The sequence below is a fragment of the Lichenostomus cassidix genome, chromosome Z (genome assembly GCF_008360975.1).
Source record: "Lichenostomus cassidix isolate B80296 chromosome Z, HeHo_3.0, whole genome shotgun sequence".
Taxonomy (NCBI): Eukaryota; Metazoa; Chordata; class Aves; order Passeriformes; family Meliphagidae; genus Lichenostomus; species Lichenostomus cassidix.
In genome coordinates this window covers 22884209-22906513 of record NC_139511.1, presented here as the reverse complement: position 1 = coordinate 22906513, position 22305 = coordinate 22884209, and the positions used below count along the sequence as shown (strand labels likewise).

At 41.1% G+C, this 22305-nt stretch overlaps 1 protein-coding gene across 4 annotated transcripts in view; it reads right to left on the bottom strand.

Annotated features, from left to right (window-relative positions):
- The window catches only part of PALM2AKAP2 (PALM2 and AKAP2 fusion), a 265831-nt gene that overhangs the window by 204231 nt on the left and 39295 nt on the right, over positions 1-22305 (bottom strand). For all 4 annotated transcript variants that reach the window (XM_085042460.1, XM_085042461.1, XM_085042464.1 and 1 more), the window contains exon 2: positions 15870-15950. In XM_085042460.1, coding sequence (XP_084898586.1) covers positions 15870-15950 — 81 coding nt within the window. The remainder of the gene's footprint in view (positions 1-15869; positions 15951-22305) is intronic.

The following is a 22305-nucleotide window of genomic DNA, read 5'->3' as shown; positions in this document are numbered from 1 at the left end:
CTGAATTTCTGCTTACTGCTTCAGACAGATGTCAGGTCTTCCACATTGAGGAGTGTCAGTTTCACAGTATACATTTTATTTACCATCAGTGCCTTAATGTGAAGTAATTTTTAGCTCCTAATGAAACCAAGAGTTTAAAATTAGCAAATTAGCTACAAGAACTGAAATTTTTGAACCAAAGTGTGGATTTCTTGTGAATGATGAGGCATGTGCTGAAAGGACTAAAGTCATAAACTGTTTAAAGCTCCAAAAACAAAAGATTGGTGTGCCCTAAACTCTAATGTTTTTCATGGAGTATAAAACCAGTGTGGTATTAAATCAATCAAAGATGTTATTTTTATTTATACAACAGATGTGTCTTCATATATTTACAGGCAGACAGACAGACACATGTATACATAAACATAAGCACACACATCATCTCTCGGGCATACACAAATTAGAAAAAAATAAACGAAAGTCTTCCAGAAGCTGTGGATAATGCAAGGCACAGCAACACTGCTGCAAAATGCATGAATACCCTTCACCCAAAATAATTATTCCTGGGATTTTTGTTGTGTTTTCTACACTGAAAATGTGCTACAACCTCACCTGGTCTCCATTTAATACAGCTGCAGCTTATCCAGGGTGGTTCACCAGTGGAGGTGCACTGGCTGAAGCCATATTTTACACAGCATATCTGCCTGTGTTTCTTGTCTGGCCCAAATCCTGACAGAGGAAGGCAGCAGATAGGATCAGGAAGATAAGCAGCCCAAAGCTAAGCAGGGCTCAGCCCCTCGGCAAGAAGGAAATTGAGCTAGTGGAAAAAATGGCCAACCAGGGGACTAACCAAACTCTCCCTTGCATTGATGAGTGAAAGGGAGCCTTGCTTTTGAATTTGCAAAGTGATTGACAATGCGAGTTCAAGGAACCAGCTCCTCTCCTGCAAAGAGGAGTTAATCAGGAAATCATCAGTTCAAGGAAATTGGATTCCAGAGGCAGCCCAAACATGCCGTGTGTGTCTTTTCAATGCCATGCTTGTCAGTGGAATGGAACCTGACTTGTGCAAACTGTGTATAAAGGGAAAACATTTACCACCAAAAGCAAGCTTCAAACCTTGTCCAAAATAGAAACATTTTTGACATGACAGACAAGGCTTTCTTGCTAGTTTTTGACTGTGTATATATATATATAGACATAGTATCTATGCACGAACTATTTTTGTCACTCCATGACCCATTTGATGTCAGGCAATCAGATTTTACCAAGGCAGCAGACAGAAAACAACACAAAATGCACAAGCTAATTATAAATTACTCAAGCTTTTACTGGCTTTAACTGTGCTGTGCATGAGACAATTATAGGTGGATTTAAAGTGATTTCTGTGTAAATTAGGACTTCTGCATAACAGACAAGGTCTCATGCTCTTGTCCCATACAGTCACGTTCAATATTCAGACCCCCTGATGCTGGTGACATACTTTACCTGACTGAACTCAGCTTTGCTCATGGCCTCCAAGGTGTTACCTGCCAAAACATTATGAGTGGCTATCTCCAGGCATAGTTTTGGCAGTTTGCTACTCCTTTTCCTGGCACTCTCATCTATTAATGCTTCGGTCACATTTAATGTGCTGGTAGCGAAATTTTTGTGTTCAGCTGAGCGAATTACTGGCCAGAGTTTTCATCACTTCATTCAGACTCATTGTGCTATTGAGATGTCCTCTCAGTTGAGGACTCTCGAGCCATCACATACACGAAGAAACAAAGCAAGACAGTCAAAGATGGATTTACAGGTCTGGAGTGGCTAAACATTTAACAACCTTTTGGCCTTTAAAGTCTCAGTAGCACAGCTCAGTGGGTACGTGATGGGCTAGATCCAGTGCAAAGCCTACTGAAGGCTGACTGCTCTTCAGCAAATTCTGCCTTTTCTTTGAAATGTGGACCAGCTGCACGAGGAACTATGATGGTGCGTGTATCATATTCAGCTGTGGTCTTGAATCTGAAATCCTGAGTGACACTCAGTCGGAAAAAACCCCAAAGTTTCTAAAGACCAGACTCTAAAGATGAAGACAGCCTCCTCTGCTCTAAACCTGTTTTAGATACGGCTCCAGCAAAAACAAATAAATAAAGCCTTTGGCAAAGTGCTGCTTGGACAGCACTGGCACTGAAGACATTAAGTTAACAGTCACTCCTACTCCAGGAGGATGGACAAAACTCAGGCTTTTTTCAGTGTGCTTTTACAGAGTCTCCATGCTCATATAGGGAGAAGCCAGTCCCTTCAGTACAGCTGCTGTACACCAAAAGTAACATATTGTATACAGCCTTTGTTTTGGTCTGTGCTTATATGAAACGCTTAAGTGACAAAATCACATGGTTTCTTTCTCCCAGAAGCCTTTTCTTTTTTTCTTTTTTCTTTTTTAACCTATTAATAGCATGAATTTGAAACTGAAAAGCATCAATGGGATTTTTTAAAAGACATATTTAGAGACAAGAATGCTATGATCTACTAAAAATCCTTCCTCTTGGGTGAAAAGTCAGCATATTTTATCTAAAACAGGAAAACTGGAAGCTTTGATGTTTCTGGCTCTCCTTTTTAAGATGAAAATTAAGGCATTTGTTAAATACTATACTGAGGAATTCAGACAAAAAAGCCAAGAAATGGAAACATTTATAAAAGCATTTCTTAAACTGCAGAGAGCCTATTTGCCAAGCTGCTGAGGTTGTGTGTATTTATATACTCACTGCAGATACAAAAGACTAACAGACAGGCATACACAAGGGGATGTTGGTCAAACATCTTGCTGTGCAGGAAGCATTTTCTTCTCTGCCAGATAACTGGTGTGGTAGTGAAGCAGTGGGCTGGGGTGGAATGTTTACTTTGAGCAAACATTTCCCAAGGAGCCATTTACATCAGAAACAGGTAGGGAAGGCCTTGGTAGACATGATGAGACCAATGACGGGTAGGGAGGTGGTGGTAGAGCTGTGCTTGGTGCTTAGGCACAGCTCCTGAATTTGAGACAGTCTAGTGAGGCAGCCCACATCAAGGCAACCCAGACAGTTGCAAACCAGAGCCAGACGTAGATTGGAAACAAAAGAGAGTTTGCTGCCATCTGTTCTCCATAGCTATAAAATTTGGGTTATGGTTCTTAAAAAAATCTTGCAAAGTCTCATCCCAGGAAGAACAGGAAGTGCTTCTCAAATGTGCTAAGAGAAGGCTTGCATGAGGATGGGACCAAAAAATACCTACTTGTATGAGTTACCCCTGCTCAAAAATATTGTGCATTTGCTTAACAGCCTGTGATTTAAGTGGCCACAAGCTAATATTTCAGCATTGTTTCTCCTTCATTGTCTGCTATGAACTTTACCTCTCTACTCCACTTTAGAGCTTCTTTATGCACCAAAATTGTTCTGCATGATTAGATGTTGACAAAGTGGTAGAGGGCTCTGAGACTGGCCATATACACTACTTTAAAAATACAGGTATTTTTACAGCTCATTGCCATACTGAAATATGTGAATATTGTGAATACAGTGAAGATGCTGTACTTTCAGAAGGAACCACTTCACTGATATAGCAACAACTATGCACTGTTTAGTATACATATTCCTTCATTTACTGCAAGAGAACAATTTCTTCAGGGCTAAATCCTTCAGCAGAAATTAGTTAATGTCATTAAAAAGGCTCTCTGTTACTGAAGTGGAAAGGGCATTGGGCTTGTGGTCCTCTAGGCTGCCACTGCTCCTAGGTGATTTGGTTTATCTACACAGAACTGAGAATTTATATTGTAGAAATAACCGGTGGCTTCAGCTCGTTTAATTTGTTCAAGCATAGGAAAAGAGTGACTCCTGCACCATGCAAAAAAAGAAAAAAACAGGTCATGATTATGTGAACAGACTAGAGTGAGGGCAGAAATAAGCGAACAAATGTTGGACAGGAGAGAAAGAAATTGTGCCAAATGTCTGAATTCAGCAGACACAATGATAGCCATAAAAGTGGTGCACAGCAATCTTATGTGCTATTTATTCTAGTTTATGCCTCAGGACAGTGAAGCCTGAGGGCTTTAAGTTGTTTACATTTACTGCTAGCAAGAAAATAATGCATAGTTTCTCAAATGCACACAGTAGAATTAATGCTGTATATTCAAAGAAAACATTTACTTTTAGTGCTGTATTGTGCTTTAATGTAGCATCAAAAGTTTAAGCATCAGAGGACATTTTAATACAGAAAGTAAAACTTTTTAGCATCGTTTTCATAAATCATTATACCTATTCCATGCCACCTCTGCACTCCCTGCTTTGTGAAAGTTGATTAATTCTAACCATCGGTCTTGCTGATTCCAAAACAACTTCCATAAACTTTGTTCATAAAAAAAACACATTTCCAGTGCAACAGTGTCTTAACCTGAAGCCCAGATGCATCTGCCAGACTTGTCACAACTTTTTATGACAATACAAAAGCCCTAGTCCTTGCTCCACTGCTACCTTTTGAGGTAGTCCCTTAAACAAGCTTTGTGTGTTTTTTTCTATTTGCAAATGGTTAAGGGGCTATCAGTACTATCTCTCCTTGAAAGCAGTGCTTGCTGAAGTGGAGCACTCCTCTGTCTCCTGATTTCAAGGAAGATTACAATCCTGAGGAGAAACAAAGGGTAAAAGTTGACCCAAGACAGCTCCTCCAGTAAAATGTGGCTGCTCTTGAGAAACACTTCTGGATGTGGACTATTCCCCGTAATTATGGTCTTCTGTGCCCTAGAAAACAGCCACTAATGATCCCAGGTGTAATTCCACTAAAATCAGTAGGCTGGCTACATCAAAGGCACTTTTACTCCAATCTTTGCCAAATTGAAGTTTTGCCGAAAGTCTTTGCATTCTGAGGCTTGAAGACCATGACACATTAACAATTCAGAGTTGCAGTTATTTATTAAAATAAAATTTCTTTCTCGCTCTATCCATTCAGTATTTGTGCTATGGAAAAACTTGAACACAAAAGGTTGGTTGCCCAAGTTCTCAAACCTGTATATGGCCTACATATGGCCTACAGCCCTCAGCCTACTAAAAGACTGCAATGACCATCTTCTTTCACCTGCCAGTGTGAGTCAAATGTTACCCCCAAACACTCCCATTAGGATGCTAGCATAGTTGGCTGCATTTCAGATTTGCTGTCTGCATTTCAGGAAGTTCCCTTGGTATAAAAAAGGTGAACTTTTCAGGCAGATCTGGAGCTCTGAAGGCAGCAGTGAGTCTGACTTTGCTGTTTGCAGTACCTGGAGTGCCCCTGCCACCCAGCAGATCAGCAGCAGCAAAGCCTATACTGCTTGTGCATGCTCCCAAGCATCTGCCTGGCTTGATAAAACTGAGTTTGTAAGGGACACAAGTGCGAGAATGACCACCTTCAAAACTACTCTGAGATTCCTCCTTTGTCCTGCCTACCCTCTATCTGTAGCCTCTCCAAACACTGAATTTCTTGCTGTTGTATTTTTGTGCAGCTTCCCCAGCCATCCACCTGGCTCTAACCCAGCTAGCACAGGCTGCCCAGCATGTCTGGGTCTGGCCTGCTGATGTGCAGTGCTGCTGCCAGCATTTGCAAAGAGGTCACTGGGACATGTACCGAGATAATAGAAAGACTTGTTTCTTTGCCAGCAGGCCTTCTCTTGCCTTTGAAAAAAATGGAAAAAAACCCGATTATTCGCATGGCTGTAGTGTGAGCAGGCATGTTAATGTTAGATGCCCTTAACCATTCATGAATAAATATGGAAATAAATATGGAAATGTAGAGAGGGACTGTAGACATAAGCTATGACAGGTAGGTCCATCTAGAAATTAGCAGCTTCTCGAAATGTATTCCTGAGTGATGCTGTAGGATTTAATTTTCCATTAGGCGAATGAAATAGTCTGACTCTGCTCAGACTGATGCAGAGTTTTCCTATGTGGGTTTTCAGTGTGAGAGAATCTGCTTGCAGAACAAAGGAGAGGTGTGGTCCTCAGCAAACACAAGAGATTCTGCTCTGCTCTGCTCTGCTCTGCTCTGCTGCAAGATGGATGTGACCTTGTATGGTATGACTGTCCCTGGAACAGTCATTTCCAGCTTGCTGGTATGAACTAGTTTTATATAGCAGCAAAACTTTTTGTTGCCTTTCCAGTCATCTAAAATACTTGCTTTAGCCCAAGAAGCATGTCTGCATGATAGATGGATATAATTCAAGCATTGCCCAGATTAGGGAATTAAGCCAAGCTGAAAAACTTGCAGCTTGATTGTAGTCTTTACTTGAGTCACATTGTCACAGCTTCCATATGTATGATTCAACAAAAAAAAGTATCCTAGCTGGTGAAGCTTAGCCAGCTCAAGAGCCAACAGCATGTTTATTAATAAGATTAAACATTATCCTGTAGAGTTGCCAGTTTTGTTGTTGTTATTCTTTGTTCAGGAAATGAACAAAACATTTCTCAGAAATAACTTAAGGAAGAGATGTCTTAAAAAAATTTTAGGGAGGTTACATTTAGTCCAAGAGTTACAAAGGTTTTCCAAGAGTCTGTTAATGTGTGTTCATCACACAGAACATTAAAACATATTCACTTAATTTTTTCCATTATGTTTAGGCCTGTCCACTGTAATTGACAGCCTTTTTTGATGAGACATTGGAGATGGATGGCATAACCTCTTCCTCAGTTTCTTCTCAGCCACACAGGTATGGGTAATTTGCCTGAGTTTTTCATCCTCCTAAAATCCTCATTGCAGTGGACCACCGAGGCCAGGATCTCCAAGGCAGTCTGCTCACCAAAAGGAACAGTGCTCCGTCTGTCCCCAAAAAGCCTATCTCATCTTTCCCTACAGCTCCTGGAGTAAAAGAATTTTGCACAACACCAGAGAGCCACCAGCCTGTGGGTGTAAGGGGTATACATGTGGGGAGATGTGCAAATAAATAATAAAAGAAGCATGTAAATAAGCAAATAAAAATAAACAATGGACACTGTTATAAGCCCAACCTGGAATCATGGCAGCCAAAAGACTTTGCAGAGATTATTTTCCCCTTGTTTTCTTGCTGTAGCAGGTACATTTGACTGCCCTTCAGCTCTTCTGAGTATTTACACAGCCACTGCTTTTTCTCAAAGCACATATTCAGCACAGTAACAGAGCAGACAGGAGCACATTAGTGCAACATGACTGCAGAAATGGGTGAAGGAAGACTGAGACAGCTGGCATGATCTGTGCACACTTGGGGAACGGCTGCATCTTGGCTTGGTGCCCCCATGACAAGGCAAGGGGCTGTGACAGCACAGCTTCAGAGTGAGCTACGTGCAACTGGAGCTGTAGATGCATGGAGAAGGCATGTCTGTGGCAAGTGACCTGAGGGATGGGCATGATGACAGCCATAGATGGCTTCTTCATGAAGGTTGCATGCTTTGTCTGTTTAAAAACCTCACAGGAACAGAAACTTCAGCTGTACAGACAAAGGCCCAATTAGGAATGATTTCTGGGGACAAAAGCAGCAATCAGTTTATGTCTTCAGAGTAAGCTTCCCATTCACTATCAAGAAATACATCACCAGTATAAATATTCTGTGTGCATTGGTTTTAAATTGTTCAGCTCCCATTTATTTAACTTTGTAAATCAAGCAGACAGTTGTTTCCAGTCAAAGATGAAGAAGACTAAATAAAACCCAAGCTCTTTTAGCTGCAGGGAAACCCACTACAGCAAGAGACATTGTCAAGACTTTAGAAGAGCAGACACAAAGTTTATATCTCTCTTGTTCAGATCCTTCATCAGCTATAGAACACTGGCCTGTACCGGCTAGTTTCACTGACATGGGTCACAGATATGGCCCAACACAAGGTAAGTGTTTCTAACATTCATTAAAGACTTGAGATGACACTGGGATGAGACACAATGAACAATAAGTTCACAGTTAAATCAAGCACAGGTTCTTTTCTACATGTATTTTCTAAGCATCCAGGCAACCAGAAAGTTCTGCTTGAAGTAACAGGAAGATAGATCTTCTGGAGAGCTGTGTTTTATGCTGGAGACTTATTTTTCAGTCTCTCTCTTTAGGAAGTCTATTTAAAATTAAAGACTTTTTCATTGCAGGATGATATGATGGCTCTGTTCAATTGTTTAGTATTTCACTTGTGGCAAGGTTAAGCACCATAATGAGAATAAACGATAAACAAGAGCCAGTGGCTGCTGCAGTGGTAAGGGGAGAGATGAGGGGGCCGGGCTGCCCCGGCAGGCACACACCATCAGGAACACAGCTTGCAAAATGGGATGCTACATTGAGGTCCCACGTGGCTCAACCTGGGAACAAGTGTCCTGGGGGTGGGGCTTGGGATTCTGTCCTGGTCAAGAGTCCAAATGTATTGGGATGAAGATGGGCATGGGACAAGCCTGCTCCTGTTGGCAGTAGCACAAGGAGATCTCCAGGGTCCCCTCACACATAAAATTACATTTTATCTCCGTGAGAACATCTTTGATTCCCAGGAAATTCTGGAGCTGGAATAAAAAACTGTAAGCTAGCAGAAGTTTCTGGACTTCATGCGATTGGACTGAAAAGACTGAATAAAACCCCCTCGTGAATATATACACATGAAAAGAATGACTACAATTTTACCTCCTGGTGCCATAAATTTAGGTATGCGCTGGTTTACTCTGTGAGTACTTACTCCATGTTTACAAAGGAAGTAACGTGTAGTTGTGAGAGAAGTAAAAATTATTTCAAAAAATAAATATTTTTGGAATAGTTAACAATCTGAGATTTTGAAAATTGTCAAACCTCTCCCCCCAGAACAAACAGGCTTTGCAAGTTATCGTTACTGCAGAGCCACAGTTGTTTTCATTATTATCTCCCAAAAGAATAATTTCTTTTCTCTATTCAGTCTCTCCTTGGCTCCAGTTTATCACTCCTTCCCACATACACACATTAGTCAAAGGAGGCAAAGAGAAAAGTTATATTTCAGAGGTTGCTTTCTTTTCTAGTCTTAAAAGTTCTTATATCCGTTATTTTAAAAAGCTGGATTCAGGTGATGTGGATTTGTTTTTGAACACGTTTCATGCTATGGGTGGGGCTGAGGTTCCAGAGAGCTGTAAGCATCCTTGAGCTACATTGATACAGTCTGGCTGAAACAAAATCTGCTGGAGTGGCCATGAGGTGTTCAAAGGACTGTTACAGCTTGAAACCTCACTGCTAATTTTGATGCATTTCAAGGAAGTCCTGCCTGTATGGTATGCTTACTTACGTGATCGTTCCAGGATAACTCTGCCCCCGTGCAAAGCACAATTCACACATAACATTTTTCCTGAATAAAAGCACAACTCACAGAGGGATCATACCAGAATAATTACAGTTGTGTTTTGATGACGTGCAAGCAGATAAGAAACATGAGCTACAGGACTTAAGCTCTCGTCTCTCATTGGTAGTCAATTTCTGTAGCTGGCCTGGATAACCTATTCTATTTTTACTAAGATTTTAACTGGGGATAGTTACTTTGTTTTCTGTTTACTTGAAAAGAAAAGCATTTAAAGATTTTTGAAACCACTCCTTTCAAAATGCTACTTCTCAGCAAGGATATCCAAGGTTTCATACTCTGTAAACAATTCAATTAGAGTAATGCCCTAAATACTTACACTGTGCAGTCCTATTCCATCTCCCACTCCCTTTCTGGCCTAATGAATCTGGATTTCTGTTCTAGATCACAAAACAGGTTAGCAGAGTGACAGAGAGCCTCTCGATTCTCAGTTTAAATCCTGGCAGGAGACAATTTTCTCAGGATAAGGTAGGCATCAGCCCAAAGGTGCTAATACACCGAATGGGACGAACAGGCCTTCCCTTTGCTCTCAGGGTGGAAATTTCCCTCTGAATTAGCTCTTGACCTCTCCATGATCCAAAAATTCTGATGAGGCTCTCTACAGACAGTTTAAAGTGAGCTCACGTTCACAAGCCTTTTTCCTCATGGGGGACTTAATAACCCAGATATCTTTTGGAGGGACAGCAGCAGGGCATAAGCAATCCAGGAGGTTCCTGGAATGCATTGATGTTATCATCAACGTCCTTCTTCACGTGATACAGGAGCTAAGAAGATGTACTGTGCTGAACTTCATGCTCACCATCAAGGAGGGGCTGGTGGGGAATGGGAAGCTCAAGGGCAGCCTCAACTGCAAGGACCACAAAATGGAGTTTGAGATCCTCAGGGCAGCAAGGGAGGCACAGAAAGCTCACTACCTTGGACTTCAGGAGGACAAACATTGGCCTCTTCAGGGATCTTCTTCATAGAGTATCATGGGATAAAACCCTGGAGGGAAGAGGGGCCCAAAAAAGCTGGTTGGTATTCAAGAATCACCTCCTCCAAGCTCAGGATTGAGGAAGTGATTATCCCAACAAAGAGGAAGCTAGGCAAATATGCCAGGAGCCCTGTGTGGATGGAAAGGGATCTCCTGGACAAACTGAAACACGAGAAAAAAAGTCTATGGAGGCTGAAAGAAAGGACAAGCCTGTGAGGAATACAAAGGGGTTGTTCAAGCAGCCAGGGATCAGGTAAGGAAAGCTAAAGCCCTCATGGGCTTAAATGTGGCCACAGACATCAAAGCAACAACAACAAAAAAGCTTCTATAGATATGTTGGTGATGAAAGGAGGGCTAGGGAAAATGTTCAGTCTCTCCAGAATGAAAAAGGAGACCTGGTTACCAGGGACATGGAGAAGGCTGAGGTACTCAATGACTTTTTTGCCTCAGCCTTCACCAGCAAGTGCTCCAGCCATGCTACCTGAGATGCAGAAGGCAAAGGCAGGGACTGGGAGACTGTAGAACCACCCATTGTAGTAGAATACCAGATTCAAGACCATCTAAGGAATCTGAAGGTGCACAAATTGATGGGACCTGATGAGAGAACTGGTAGAACAGGGGGCTAATCCATTATTCACTTTATTTGAGAAGTTATGGCAGGCTGGTGAAGGGAAAACTGGGAACATATTGCCTGCTTTACAAAAAAGGAAGACCTGTGCAATGACAGGCCAATCAGTCCCATCCACCTCAGTGCTTGGCAAGATCATGGAGCAGGATTATCCTGCAAACTATGCTAAGCCACATGAAAAACAAGGAGATGATTGGTGACACCAACATGGCTTCACTAAGGGCAAACATGCCTGACAAATTTGGTGGCCTTCTATGATGGAGCCATAAATCGTTGGTGGGTAAAGGAAGAGCAACAGATGTCATCTTCCTGGGCTTGTGCAAGGCATTTAACACTGAGGTCCTTATCTCTAAACTATGTTTTGGAAAATATTCTACTGTCCCTGCAGGGAATGAAGACTGTATGACACTATCAAACATTTTTTTGTGCTTCGCTAGTTGCCATTTGGTTTAAGGATTAATTTACTTGAAAATAACAGGATCCACTATAAAGAAATAACAAGATTCCTTCATTTGTGAAAGTTATCTCTGTTTTTCCACAGCATTGTACATATACTGAGAGAGAGACATATCTATTTATATTTTCTGACAGCAATTATTTGAAGAATAAACTAAATTGAGGACAGCAATATAACTGGAACTATAAAATTAAAATTTATTTATAGATGAGATAGATTCAGCTAAAACCATACCCTAACAAAATCTCTGTAACAACATAAAAAGGCTTTCCCTTCCTTCGGAGTAAAGATGTAATTATGTTACAGATTGTACTCATGAACTGCAGTCTTTAAGAAGCAGATGCTAAAAGAAATAGGTCCCTAATATTTATACCACTCCAGAACTAAAATAACTGTGTAAAATGGATTTATTGTAATTGTAATAGTTAAAGTAACAGCAACAAAGAAATTTTTCATTCAATTAGGAGGTTTTGTTCTGTTTATTTTGTTACCATCAGCCGCCAAACAGAGCTACAGTAAACAATTACAGAAATTCTATTCAACTAACTACAGAGGCAGTCAGATTTTGGAAGAAATACTGCTACCCTGGAGTTTATTTGAAATAGTAAACATCTCTGCTAAAACAGGCTGGCCCAAATGCTGCCTAGCTGAACAAGTTCTTAAAAGAAATTGCTGCTTGAAGGCCGTTTCTCCAGTTCAACCAATCAACCAAAATAAATTTTAGTCTTTCTCCAGAAACCAAATAATTTTGATGGATACTGCACAAACTGTGTAGGGTGTAAGGTTGCACACTTCTCTGATTTTAAACTATAGAAGCTGGTAACACCTCCAGTTCCCATGGACAAAGTAACCCCTATAAGTAGGCATATGGCCAAGAAACTGCTAAGATATGAAGTTTAAACTCCATCCATTGTTAAAGAATGCAACAAAATTGACCTTGTATTGTATGGAAGAAGAAGGACTATTTTCATATTAAGGACTGACATAAGTGTGAGGTTAGGGGAGCTGTTGTAAATTGCCTCTTGATAGAACAAAAGAACATGTTCAATTGCAAAAACTAGGGCTTCAAAGCATCTTTATACCTTTTGCAACACCAAATGCCTTTCCAATGAAGCATCTGATTGCAATGTACACAAATACACCTCATGCCTTCAACAGAGGGCCCCAGTAGCCCCAAGGTACTACACAGACAGTCTATGCCCACCAATGTCCCTACTTTGCAGTGATTCACGGAATAGAGAATATGGTTTCACTGTCAGCAACAAGGGAATTCAGCTTTTAGAACCTACACTAGCCTAGACTCTCTCCAGATTTTCACATTTGAAGGGTATCACCTGGTTACTCTGAATCTGACACAGATCATTAACAGCCAAGCCACACTTTTGTTCTGAAGGCCTCAGCACTGGCCTCATTCTCCAGAGCCTTTGTGAAATGTGTTGCCAAAGCCTTGCTCACATTCAGTGCTGATATATACTAGCTCCAGTGTTTGCTTGGTGGCTCTGCCTAAAGCAGTGGGACAGCATCTGCTGCTGCCTTATTTTCAGCCAGATATGTAAAAAGGGAAAAATGAATGAACGGGTAGTAGAGTAAAGTCATTTTGTCAGGGGTCTAATTGGCATATGTAACTTGAAAACTGTAGGTAATCCAGAATAAACATTTGCAATAAACTATTTCTATTAGATATTTTTTCAATGTGAATAAAATTTTCTGAAATTAACAGAAACCCTGTAGCTTCCAGAACCTTTATTAGGTAACCAAACATGCTATTTTACACAGTGCATTTTAAAAAGAAAATTACTCTGAGATTGCACAAAAATGAAGCAAACCAATTGAATACCGGCATGAATGTCTTTGTGTGAATTCAAGCTGTTATGCTTGTGGGATCAACCCAGATACTGCAGACACAGGATTAACCCAGATTTTATTTTCAAAGGTTTCTTCACAGCAGATTTTAATGAACACTGATATGAAATCCTTACACTCTATATGGACATCAACAGCCTCACAGCATTTTAAGTAAATGCAGGGGATCCTAGGAAAGCCTAGTCTTTTAACCTGGATTTATGCCTTGTACAGAATTAGATGAAATCCACATAACTCAGGAAATGAATCATGTTCTACTTAGCACTCTGAAGGAAAAAAGATGCACTTTTGGTCTGCTGTGTCAGACGGGGGAGTCATATCAGACTGAGGGACTATATTTATATTGGACTTGGAGCCCCTGACTTGGAGAGGCTCAAGATAAGCAGGGTGAGGTGAGGGAGAGCACTGGGGAGGTGGGGGGGGATTCATAGCTTTGCAAATGAACGAATCAGCCTAGCAGGCCAAATGCAATTTTGGTCAGCACTCCACTAAGCAACCAGAACACTGAACAATGCATGAAAAGAAAATGAAGTTTTCTTCATCTGTCTCCAAAGAGAAAGAGAAACACTACCAGACAGTGCCTCTATCTTCCTTTTAAAAAATTATTTTTATTTTAGAAAGGTTCTAGCATCAATGAGGATGAACTCTGCAATCCCAGTTATACCTCTGCTATCACCTCATTGAGGTCTCACAGCAGACAGTTCCTTGGTGGTACAGGCAGCTCTGAGAGCAGCAGTCACCATGACCACGCCAGTTAAAGCAGCATGATTTTCCTCTAGTGACAAGGGATACCACTGCATGTAGAGGTAGGAAAGATCCTATCATATTCTGATGCTTATCCCAGCATTACAGACCTTACATCTGGCTGTGCTTTTAGCTGAGAAAGCTGCCATTTTAAATGTCTCTGCCATTAAATTTCTGTGCCCTGATGTCCTGTTAGATTCCTGTATCATTCCTGCTCTTGCTCCAGCCTGTGGCATAGAAAATAAAGGGAAACAGTTATTTTTCATGTGTGTCACTGAAAAAATCCATGCAGAAAAACTGAACCTCCACTAGTGGCAATCAGCATAGCAGGGCTGAAGTCAATGCCAGTCTACATCAGCTGAGGGGCTGATCCCACTGCACCACCTTGAGGGATTTTACTTTTCCTATGAATGATGATAAAATACATTTTAGCAACAGCTATATCAATGTAAAACAGGTGAAGCAGAAAATTGACAGACCTGTCTTTCCAAAAGGCTCTGCCTAAAGAATTTAATGAAGAATCATAATGCAGTTAGCTTGGAAACAGTTAACATGATAAAAGAACTCATCAGCCTGGTAGCAAGAAGGAAAAAAGCAAGCATCATGAAGGTACTGGAAAAGTACCTTACTGCTCTGCTGCAACACCCTACAGTTTTCAGAAGAAATTCTCCCCTGCCTGTAGTCAATGGCAGCCTTAACAAAATGGCAACTCCTGTTGCCCCACAGAAATGCAATCACTTCTTTGACTGGAAACACCGATGTATGACATACACAGACTGATGGTAAACCTGATGGAGCATTTGTGTAGGCTGATACCAATTACTTGGGCTTAACTGCGTTGTGTTTACCAGAAAAGGAGGAATAGTTTGCAGAACATGACTACAGGGTCTTGAAGAGGCAGGAGAAAGATCCTGCCTGTAGCATAACTTGCAGTCTGGTCTACAAGTGCATGTGTGGGCAGAGATATTCTGCGCATCATCTCCCAATGCAGGTGCAGTGTTCAAACACACACATACACAAACACTTACTGCACAAGCAACCTAAATGTCCTAATTTTAAAAACACAGCTCAGCTCACTTGCTGTGAGGATAAACTGACCAGTTTTAATTATCTTTCTCAGATATTTTAGTCACTGAAATTCCTCAGGCTCCCCTACTGAACTAATCTAACAAGATCTGACCCACAAACGCTTACCAGTTACAAAAAGATCACAATGTATATTTTTGTTCTTATCTTTGCTATGCACAAATATGCCACTGACAGGAGGGATAAATGATAGAAATAGCAAGCATGGCTTTCAAATGATGCTATCTGCAGCTGTCATGGAGACCAACAGAGACTGGGATTGCTAGGCATCTTGTTAAATATCAAGGCTCCTCTCCATGTAGACACACACATATGCATCAACACTTTCCCTGCATGTACATACATGCCCATTTTATTATGTCTTGCATGCCTAATAACTTCATCCTACAATGAAATCTTTACACACATACACAGATGCATGCTAACTAGCACTCCTTCTGCAGCACACACTCACAAAACCTAATGACAGGCACCAGAGAAATCCAATGCAGCTCTGCAGGCAGAAAGTGCTGGCTGAAGCCATGCAGTGCACACCCAATCCACAGCGACTGGTGTCTTATCATTATGTATAATAAATAACAGCATTTAATAATAACAGCACCGCTGTGCTGCCTGCACTCACACCCTCCCGACTCCATGCTCCCAAACCATTTAAAAAACATGGTCCTGTGCATGAAACACATGGAATGAAAAGCAGGCAGGACATGATCACTGCAAGAGATAGGCTCCGGCAGTGAAAGCTGCATCATGTCAGAGTGGGTTTTTCCCAGATTTCAGACGTGTGATCTGCATGTCTAATAATGAACAGATTTAGTCAATCCATCATTTCTGGCATCAGTCCCTTACCTTGAAATGCTGCAGCTGAAGTATCTGGTCCTCAAGCTGTTGTCTCTTGCCTTCTATTTCTGTCTGCCTTTTCCTTTTCTCCTTGGAAAAATAATTTTGAGAGAAAGAGAGAGAGAGGGAGAGGGAGAGAGAGGGAGAGAGAGAGAGAGAGATCTCGTCAGAGAAACGGAGGCTTTAAGGGTAGCAGATTCGTAACAGCATGTAAGCAGTCAAACACATCTGTACAGATGTCACCAGTCCCATTTCACCTGCTCCTCTGCCTGCTGGTATGCGAACAGCAGCGTTCTGGGAACACGCCAGCCCCAGACTGGCTGGTTAGTTGCCAGTAGGAGAAATTCTCCTCGCTTGCTCCCGGCAGCCGGAGCAGCAACAGAGTGCACAGTCCCAGAGGAGGGGAGAAAACAGGCATAACAGCTGAGAGAGAAGTTAAAGGGACAAAGATGTGATTTTGCATTTGAGATGCTGGGGCCAAAACCATGGTTAGAGTGGTGCAATTGTGTGACAGTAAGGTGTCACAAAAGCAGGGGGTGGCATCACAGAGGAAGGGAGCTTCTTGCAGACCTCATTTTTCCCCAGCAAAGCTAGTGGTAAGGCTTTCCCTGGACTCAATGGGGAGAAGATGTTTCAGCCAGATTGCACAGGATTCACTTACAAAGTAAATGGGATTGGTAACCTCCATCTGGCTGTATTTAAAATTCAAGCCACCAGCACACACCAGCAGCTGGCCCTTGCCAGGTCCCTGAAGCTGGACTGACCAAGTGGTGCCAAGGACAGCACGGTCATTTCCACAGATGAGTTGTTAGAGTCCCATTCATCACCACTCGCCTGTGCCCAGGCTGCTCCCTTCAGCAGGCAGCAGACTCTCTCAGGTGTTTCAAGAGGAGTACAACCTGCTTTTCCCCCTGCAACACCTTCCTCTTAAAAAGGATCAACTGTTTTCATTTGTCAGCCTTCTGCACCTTCTGATGAGCATTTCTCCTCACCCGTCCATCCCCATCCTGGACCAGGTTCCCTCTCTTGAAGGTCTTTCCGCATTTTAGATTTCATAGTGAAGACAGAAATACTGAGTAATAAATGAAGGCTGTCAATAAGTGTGCCAGCCTCTGTTTTCACTGGAACAATGGTTTTTATTCCTTATCTGCAGAAACTTTTTGTTGTTGTTGTTGTTGTTATTTAAATGTTTCAGTAGCTGTAAGGTTGGGTTTGAAGATGTCTGATGCTCTGGGAATTCTCTGCATTCCAGGGATTTCAAACCTTCATGCCTCATCCTCAAGGAGTATATAGTTAGATTCTGCCTATGCAGAAATTAATGACCTTTATAGTGGACATCAAACAAGGCAGTATGGGGGAGAACATTACATTTACAAGGAAGATCAGGAAACTTAAAAAAGGCCTATTCTTTAATGTCAAGCTCAATAAAAAGTAAAACATGAAAGTAGAAAACTGCCTGGACCACTTCTGCTGGAGTTAGACATCAGAATGGTGATGGAAAGGCTGGAGTAATAAGCCCAGAAAAGCAAAGTAGCTAAATGTTGCATATATCAAGCAGTTCTGTAATGTTTTGCACACTCTTACATGCTGATTATTCATGTATATCTACATTTTACACACCCACTCCCCATTGTCTGAAGTATGTAAGAATACTACGGCTGAACAAAAATATCCTCACAGAACAGAATCACAGAATCATGGAATGGTCTGGTTTGGAAGAGACCTCAAAGATTATCTCATTCCAATCAACCTACCAGGGACAGGGTCACCTTTCACCACAGCAGGTTGCTCAGTGCCCCATCCAGACTGACTTTAAACACCCCCAGGGATGGGGCATCCAAAACTTTCAGGCAACCTGTTCTAGTACCTCACCACCTTCACAGTAAAGAACTTCTTCCTAATATCTAATCTAAACCTATTCTCTTTCAGTTTGAATCCATTACCCCTTGTCCTGTCTCTACATGCTCTTTTCAAAAGTCCCTCTTCATGTTTCTTGTAGGGTCCCTTCATATTCTGGGAGGCCACAATTAGGTCACCCCTTCTCTTTTTCAGGCTGAACAATCCCAACTCTCTCAGCCTTTTCTCCTAGGAGAGCTGTTCCATCCCTCTAATCATTTTGTTGGCCCTCCTCTTGCTCCAACAGATCTGCTGAAGTTGTTTTAGAGTAGGAAAATTAGGATTTTCAGGAACTAAAATGTTACAAATAGTGCCCACTCTGACATCTCACTGGTCTGTGCACACAGAAGACAGTTTGCATTCATACACAAACAAGCATACAGAATTTACGTGTGCACCTTTAAAAATCCTTCTGATATAGAACTGTGATCTGTGGATCATTCCTCATATCCGCCAATCTGCATTACCTCCTTGCACTTTTGAAATGAATAGGGTATCAGATGATTCAGGGGTTAAAACCCCCAATATTATTCAGGGACCTCTCTTGCCATTTTATTCCATTCTGTGATACTAACCAGCGGACATGGAGTCTGAAAACCAGCATTTGTTCTTTGCTATTTCCTCAAATAGCTGGCCAGCTATGGACTGCAATAAAGTAGTTCTAAAAGCTTTTCCGGTTAATGGCATAATATTCTCAGAAAAAGGATAATTCTGTCCTTTTGTGTCAAGCTGGCCAGATGAAAAAATATTGGATTTCACAAATGTAGGCATTAACACCCCATATTTGACACTCCATAGGCCAACATAAGGCACCTACATCTTCACTGTTAAGTGATCTAGATCAATCAGTGCATCTATATATACACATATATTTATATACAAATATGCATAAACACACAGAGAAACACATATATATATATATATACACACACACGCATATATATGTATGTATTTTACCTTCCACAAAAACCTTCTCACTAAAACATGGGATGGAAACCACCACACTACATCCCTTGGCTGGTTGTGTCACGCCGTATAATGGATGTGACAAGACAGCCTTATAAAAGATAGATGAAAACTCCTTTTCTTTCTGAGAAAAGGGAAGCACTTAGAGTATTTTCCCTGTAGGCAGCAACACAGCAGGCACTAAAATACTTGAACTACTTACTAACTAGTGGATTTCTGTGAAGTTAAATTGGAATATTGCTCGTGTTTCCATTTCACTGGCCTTCAGACAGCCTGAGTATATGCCTTTACCCTCTGATTTTGTATAAGCCAGACCTGAGGAATATGAAAATAAAAGCACTTCAAAGATTGTGTGAATCAGCTATCAGGACCTTCCACCTTCAGGTCACTACATCACATTCCATTTAGGCTTATTGCAGTTGCTGAAGGTTAGGACTATATGTGTACCTGGTTTACATAAGCAGGTCCTGGAAAAGTGTGGTAGAAGACTGGGCTGGATGACAAAAATCCCACCAAAACCAGCATGTCAAGGATTTTAGATATTCATTAAAAGAAACCAACCTCTACTTAAACAGTTGTCTGATTCAGCACTTTACTGAAAACATGGGATTTAAAGCACATGCTTAACTTGGGCATTTGTTAAGCCACTTCTCCATTAGTAAGCCAGTAAATGTCCCTCATTACTTTTTTCATGTACTTACAGATAACTTTTTCCAAGTATTCCTGCTCAATCACAAATTTCTAAGGTTCCTGGCACCAAGAAAATAAAGGCCTTGCTTTAAACAAACAGGTTTACTCCAGAAAACAGATTTAATAAAGGTGGAAAAGACTGGAACTAGTTTTACTGCAATTGTGGTATGTTTAAAAGAAAACATTTGTATCTTTCTGAGGTGTATCTATCTGTGCTGCTTTTGTAAGAATACAGTCATCACTGATGGTCACTCTTCCAAAATGGTAGAGGACTAACATTTGTAGGTGCTCTGAATATTTGAGATAGTAATGAGTAAAACTGAATTTAAGCTTTGCATCTCTCCCTTCACCAAGTTACAAGGAAAATGAGAAAGTTAAAATAGTTGGTTTTTTTCTTACTCAGACCTACATGCTGGGAAAAGAACATAGGTCAAGTAGCAAGGTAACACATCATGGATAAATGAGATTTGTATTCAGGCTATCATACGTGGATGTGCAACACGTAAGCCATAAATTAATTTCCAAGAATCTAGATTTTGGAAAGGATTAAATTCTTAGCACTAAAGTTGATCAGTGGCATTTTCCTATTGTTAAAAAACAACTATAGCAGATACTCAGTAAGAACCCTTGCACTTGGAGGAAAAAGAGGCATTGGGAGGATCAAATAAAGATCTTTAAATTCATGGAAATAGCTTGTGGACATCTACTGCTCACTCTGTCTTCCACACTAAGGGAAAAAAAGAGGCGTCAAGTGAAACTGGATGGGGCAGGTTTGAAGCCAACATGACGGTCTGCTGTGGAAATCAATGCCTCAGGATTTCTGGGTTCTAGAAAATGATGTATATCCCAGGGGAACCTGGGGACAGTCAGAGAGAACGAATATTGTGAGAGAAGGAATGCTTTCAGAAACTGAAATACATCTTGCTCAGGAAGGCCCTGAACCACGGGTGATTTTAAGGACTTTTGCTAAGTTTTTGTATGCTTTTGTCTTTCTCTCATTGTTAATCCTAAAAACAACTGACATTTTTGTCTGAATAGTGTGTTACATTGATCAAAATAACCTACAGTTTAATATCACACTTGTCAAACTCTTCCAGTCAAAACAACCCAGACGACCACAAACCACTGCCACCAACTACAAAAATCTCAAACATAAAGCAAGTATAAGATCTTGAAGAAAACAAGTTATACCAAGGTAATTACCTATGATACTGCACTCACAAAATACTTCATTTTTCCCTATACAAAATAATTTTGTTCTTGTTTAGAAATCTTCCTGCAGAGCGTGGGAAGTGATACAGAGATTACTCAGCCCACCAAACCATAAGCATCTGTGGAGAAACATGCACCTCTACCAATCTTTGGGGCAGTAAAGACTTGATAAAGCCCTTTGGTCTGTTTGCACTGGCAGAAGCAACTGATTTCTGTGTCTTAAAACCAGTTCAGATCTGTGGAGAAAGTACACCATGAAGCAGCACAGAAGCTAAGCACTATTTGATTCACCTCACAATGAAAATACATGCCTAAAATTGATATGAGGCTAAGGCTTATGGTACAAGTATACAAAATAACATGTTGGGATAGAAGAAAACATCCCCAACTCAATGGAAAATCCAACAAGGATCACTTGAACCTTGAGGAGAAGGGTGGCACTTCACTGGAAGAGCTACTATCAGTAGTTTCTGTGAAGAGGTTTCCCACTGGAATCGTCCTGCATGCCAAGCAAGTGTTCAGCCTGACACAGAGGTTGTGACAATGCACACGTTGTGACAATGTTTGCCTGTTGTGCCAATGCAAAATAAATGCACTCAAAAATGGCACAAGTAGAGGAAAATTATAGTCTGCTTCCCAGCAAGGAAAACAGTTACAAAGGACTGTCTTCGAAGAAACACATGAACTTCTTCAGCAAGCAATTATTTTCTCTACTCTGCCCAGTTGACAGATACTATTTCCCCTGTACTCAAAACTCTTACACTTTTAGGGCAGGAAGTAAGGAAAAAATATGCAAAAAAGTTGCTGACACCTCATTTTTCTGTTGCCAGTTCAGAGACACCCAGAACTCTGGGGGAAAGGGAATATCAGGGTTCTGTAAACAATTTCAACCTAAAGTTCTCATACTCCCAAGAAACAACTCTTCAGGGAAACTGAAACTTTCACCAGGGTGGTTGTTTAAATTACTATTTTCGCTGTGGCGGCTACATGTTTATCATAAGTGAAATCAAATCTGTATTATTTGTTTCTTCTTTTGCTCTTCAGCAGCAATGGTTCACAGGCAAGAAAATATTAAAAGAGACAGGAGGCTACTTTTCTCCCTTTCTTTCCTCTTCTCTTCTCTCTCTTCTCTTCTCTTCTCTTCTCTTCTCTTCTCTTCTCTTCTCTTCTCTTCTCTTCTCTTCTCTTCTCTTCTCTTCTCTTTTTCTCCCCATTTTCTTCATTTATGTCTGGTCACTTCTTTACTTTCTTCTTGTGTCTGAAAAGCAGGAAACTCTCTTGAGAGTGACCATCCCTACCAGCTGCAATGATACAGCCCAGTGTTGGCAGCACTTTGCAGACTCCAGTTCTGAATGTTATCTGCTGTTGTGAACAGCATGCAGCAAGAATCACAGCACCAGAAGAGGCAGGATGCAGAATGGACACCTTGAAGGGTGGTGGCAGGATGCCTGCTCCTTTTGGATCATCAATGCCCACTTTCATTACTTGCTGCCAATTGTCCTGGATGACTATGCTTGGTGAAAATCCTGTTATTACAGGTAGCCATGCAGACTCTGTAATTGTAAGCTGGGGACTTGTCTGGTCTCTGTTTTGAGCACTGGGAAATATCTGTTGTTTCTGATTATGGGAAATGACTCTTCATGCAGCTCCTCTCCTATCATGCTCCAAGGAGAATCAAGCC